Source organism: Triticum aestivum, chromosome 2B, assembly GCF_018294505.1.
Source record: "Triticum aestivum cultivar Chinese Spring chromosome 2B, IWGSC CS RefSeq v2.1, whole genome shotgun sequence".
Classification (NCBI taxonomy): domain Eukaryota; kingdom Viridiplantae; phylum Streptophyta; class Magnoliopsida; order Poales; family Poaceae; genus Triticum; species Triticum aestivum.
In genome coordinates, this window is record NC_057798.1 from 167,870,827 (window position 1) to 167,875,706 (window position 4,880).

A 4,880-nucleotide genomic window follows, 5' to 3' on the forward strand; every position below is an offset into this window, starting at 1 on the left:
AAGATGATTCACATTAGTCCAGACTCAGTAAACACCTTATGACACTTGTATGTCTTGTAGCTTGATCTTCACAACCAAGCATTAGAAGTTTAACAGAATTATCATAATGAAAAGTAAAATAACATGACCATAGATCTGGATAAATAGGGAATAGCCCAGCAATTAAACAAGAAAAATAATGTTTTCCTTTGTAAAAATTATGCATATATTAAATTAAAGCCAACATTAACTTTATCTGGCAATACACACCCACATCTGAATATAATGGTGAAAATGGATTTCAGCAAGGTATCCATTTTCTGGGTCCTTCTGATCCACTTGCATGCATATCAAATGTTACATAACATGAGATGGCCATTTTAGTACATGACCGAGAACCATTGCAACTAAAATTGCATCAGTTTTACTATCTTCATGGTACATAGAAAACACGTCAGTTGACCTTTGCCTCTAGCTCAACTTCTTCTTGCTCATCTTGTTTCATCTGAAGGGAGAGATCACACCAAACAAGTATGATTCAGCAGCACAAGTCTGTGCGGCTGTATGCATAGGCTTACTAAATAAATTAAAATTATCAGACAAATTAGTTTCGCTCACGTGGTTGGTAAGCAAGGGAAGCCTTTCCTAAATGCTTCTTCTCTCCATTTGTACTCCTGATTCTTCGTCTCTGCAAACACATTTATGTGGTTTACATCACATGGCAAGAAATTAGAAATGATGCTCTTTGGTGGACTAAACAGTTGTAAGTGAGTTAAGTAAAATTGCCAGAACTGAAACAGTGAACAAAGTAGTGCACCCTTGCAAGTGAAATACCAACATTGGTTGTGTACAGACCCAAAAGAATTGCTTGCAGTAGTGGCATAGTGCTTACTTCGTATTTATACTACAAATTTCTAGACTTGAATAATAGCTCGTGTCCTAATCGTGTAGGTGTTCAACAATTAAGAATGGAACTGAAGTTCGTTTGCTTTTCTAAACTCGTACATGATGAAAAGGAACAACCCACCACAAATGATAGAAACCCTGTTAAAATGCTGCAGCACAAAGACGTATGTCAGGCTAGAGAAAAGAAAAAGGAGTACCATCTGGCAAAATATATTCACAGCAAGGACGAATCTCTTGTATAATTGGAAAAGTGAAAGTGCAATTTTATGGTGTTGCAAGTTACAACTTCTGATTGTTTAAATATCAAAGTTCAGTTGACTCCCAAGCAATCAGAAAAGCATGATTCATGAATGCTCATATAGAATAAGAAAACTGCAACAGAGTTTTGATTTAAAGGCAAGTGACACATGTGATAAGTGTGTATAATGTCCTATCAAACATGAATAAATTCAGGGACTTAAACTTGGACAGATATAAGAAATTATGTTAGATTAAAATTCAGCTGTGTGGGTACCTCGTTAGAGAATGATTGGTTCTTTTCCGGTGTACTGAAATCATCAATGAGAAGCACTGGGAAATTAATCACTGCAAATGAGGTAGCAGCTCCGACATTTATATTTTGAACACCATTTGACCGACACCATGGCTACAAACGGATTTTAGCAAACAACATCAAACGAAGGATGTACAAAAAGTATTATGAAGAAATTTGAACATCGCTGAACTACGATGCCAATCAAAGACGAAATCCTCAGTCGGACAATAGCATAGACACAGAAAACTACAAGTAAACAAAGTAACAGTTCCAGTCCATCATTCCTTTGTTAACTTCCTGTTCTGAACTCCTAAAATGAACTAATCACATGCAACAGTCCAGTGCAACCCATTTTGCTGCCTACTACACAGCACATCCAAATGTGGAATGCAATGTCACCACAGTCTCTGTAACTTCACTATCATTAACACGTTTCCTAATCAATGTAACCAAAGCATTGAGAGATTAAAGATCTCCAAGCTAATAATTATGCACAACAAAGAAAATCACTGTATCACCTCATCGGCACTACAGGAAAGCAGCGAGGTACCAACCCTGCAGCTTGGCTGCTGGCAGGGTGGGCTCCTCCTTGTTGCAGATGTGACAGAAGCGGGCTTCAAGAAGGCCGTGTGGTGCATCCTGGGCAGCTACGCGGGCGGGGCACCCGCACCCCCTGGGTGCAGTAGCCCATGGCGGCGGAGGTGCCCGTGAGGAGGAGACAGACGACCTGGAAACCATAGGGAGAAGGGACGCGCGCGGAGCAGAGTACATCCTCGTAGAAGGCGGCGACGTGGTGCACGTCGATGGTTTGCGGCAAGATGTAGTCAAGCACCTCCCGTCGGCGTAGCCCTCAAGCTCTGCACCGGATCTGGATTGCCGCCGCCACCGTCAGGCAAATCGATAAAGAGATGGGCGGGGACTCTCGTTGGAAAGAGGAGGACGCCGCGGGGAAAAGTATACATAAACGAGGGGTCTTTCTGCACAGATCAACTTGCACCATCGATCATCAATCCGAGGGCCCAGAATGTTTTTTCTATTTTTGCACCCTAGGCTCAGCTTTTATCCTAGTCGCTCCCAATGCAGTCAAATCAGTCTCAAACAGAGCCTTGCCCACGCCCAGTTGCTCAGCATTGGACAAGCTTCACTGGTATGCTGGATGTAGCCGGTTGCAGCAAAAAGGGCAACGAGAGCAACCGCCTGTTCGAAGTTTACTGTGGAAAGCTCCATCTAAATTGATTTTAATCAACTCTCCCTCCGGCTTGACCCATTTTTTGCGTCCCTGAGTGATTTGTCTGTCCTTCTTTGCATAGGTGGCCACCCAGTCTTGACCAGGTTGACTTCAGATGGCTTTGTCAAAACCAAAAGGTGCATGCACTTGATCACTTGCTAAAATTACGGAACAATACATGCACACATTCTCTCTTTTTTCGAGGGTTACATTTTTTTTATTTTGAGAAATTTTCGAGGGTTACATACACACAGATAGGACGAAGGGCCAGGCTAAACGCAGGCCGTCTGTATGTTTTCAGCCCGCTTCGTGTAGTGGGCCGACAAGAGGAACACCCAGCCTAAACGCAGATGCGGCCCACTTACCGTTTACTGCGTTTTGCGCGACGCACGCACGCACGAAGAGGATCCTGTCTGTTTAGTACCACATCGCCTAGCGAGGGAGGCTTCGACCGGTTTATAACCAGACGCTTGCTCCCTCATTGTCCCTTCAGGGACATCCGATAAAATTGGAGACGCACCACACATTTCTAATGTAAACAGATTGCCACGTCATCGCATGCATGCAGAAATTTTTTTGGATTTTCAGTTTTTAAAATGTTTTATCTCTTAAACGAAAAATCCGATTGAAAATCCGTTTTCACCATTAAATCTCTAGCGATGAGATCTTCGAAACTAGATCCCATGTTGATATGTTTTGATGAAATTTTTTTTGGATTAAAAGTTGCCATGTCTATTGCATATGAATTGCCATGATGTTTACACTGAAGTTGCCATGATATGTTTCAGCTATTTTCTTCTACATTTAAAAGTAAATTTTGACATTTATAAAACGGGGCATTAAGAAATTAGACTTGTCATGAACCATAAACTAAAATTGCCATGATACATGCACGTAAAATTGCCATAGTTCATACAAAAAATAATTTTCATGGTCAAAGTATTGGAGTTGCCATCATTAAAATACTAAAATTGCCATGATCTACAAACTAAAATTGCCACATGGCAACTTTAGTTTAAGCCCTATGGCAACTGCAGTGTAAACATCGTGGCAACTTCTGGCAAAAAAAAAATCGTCGAAACATATCAACATGGGGTCTAGTTTTGAAGATCTCGTCGAGACGGATTTAATGGTGAAAATGGATTTTTAGTTTGCTTTTTTATTTAGGAGATACAACATTTTTAAGCCGAAAACAAAAAAAAATATGCTGATGTCATCTATTCATACGTGGCAAAATGAGTGGTGATGGAGGCGTGTGGGCGATGTGCAAACGCTCACACGTGTGGGCGTTAACATTTCCGCAAATTTTTTAGAGATTTTCCGCGTAGGAACCTGGTATTTGCAGATAGGCCCTCGACTTTCCTTTTGTGTCCTGTAATTGCTCCTTTTTCTTATGGCTAGATCCCTCCACTGCCCCATATCCTTCTAACGAGGTCCTCCAGCTGGAGGACGGTGCTCTTTCGAGGTTTTGCGCTCTGCTCCCTAGTATATTGCATATATATGCCCAGGCTTTCCTCATGTGTCATTTCATTACTCCTTTTTTCTAAAACAGGTCCCTTTCATCCTAACGAAGCCTTTGCCCTTGAGGACGGTGCTTTGCTCTGTGCTAGCATCTTTTGTGTTACTAGATGACCCGTTGCGCCAATGGCGCAAAGACCGAGAGGGAACCAAGTATTAAAAGCTTGAAAGTAAGAATATTTGGAGACCGATCATAACATTGTTAAAGCATAAGAGAACATATATTTAGGTATGTTGTTAATACACGGCGTTATATATGACATTGCATGGTAGGTTTATAGGCCAAAACAAAGGCATGGGATCAGTTCATCCCCGTAGTAACAATTTTAAGAGGATAAACCACACATGGAGCTTGGTCTTAATTAGATCAGCTAAAGAAACAAGTAGCTAACATTAGTCCATAAAATCTTGAAACTGGGCCACAAGATCATGGCAAAATGACAGGAGCGTATCATTTCTTGTGGTTTGCATAGTTCTCTCAAGCTTTTCATGGCTGGTTTGCTACTGCTTCCAATTTTTCTTGTACTAAATCAAATAGAAAAGCATACCATAGATGGTTTTCTGCAAAAAAAATAAATAGACCGAAAAAATGAACGAAGCAAAATAAATACACCGCCCCTTACGACCATATATGCGGATGAAAGCTTTCAATAATGAAACTATTCCTAGTTTAACCGAAAGGAATTACCGTAGGTGGGAACAAATATTTTCAGT

General features: G+C 41.0%; 1 protein-coding gene across 2 annotated transcripts; it reads right to left on the bottom strand.

Annotated features, from left to right (window-relative positions):
• Positions 1 to 213: 213 nt before the first annotated feature.
• Positions 214 to 2,295, bottom strand: LOC123044124 (uncharacterized). Of its 2 annotated transcripts, XM_044466770.1 has the most exons (5): positions 1,939 to 2,295; positions 1,400 to 1,531; positions 1,007 to 1,034; positions 598 to 667; positions 214 to 484 (listed from the first exon to the last, which is right to left on the bottom strand). In XM_044466770.1, exons 1-5 carry the CDS (start codon positions 2,056 to 2,058, stop codon positions 481 to 483), a joined length of 354 nt encoding a protein of 117 aa, XP_044322705.1. In that variant the 5' UTR covers positions 2,059 to 2,295; the 3' UTR covers positions 214 to 480. The 2 variants fall into 2 exon arrangements, with proteins under 2 accessions (XP_044322705.1, XP_044322706.1); XM_044466771.1 differs by lacking the exon at positions 1,007 to 1,034.
• Between the last annotated feature and the right edge of the window lie 2,585 nt (positions 2,296 to 4,880).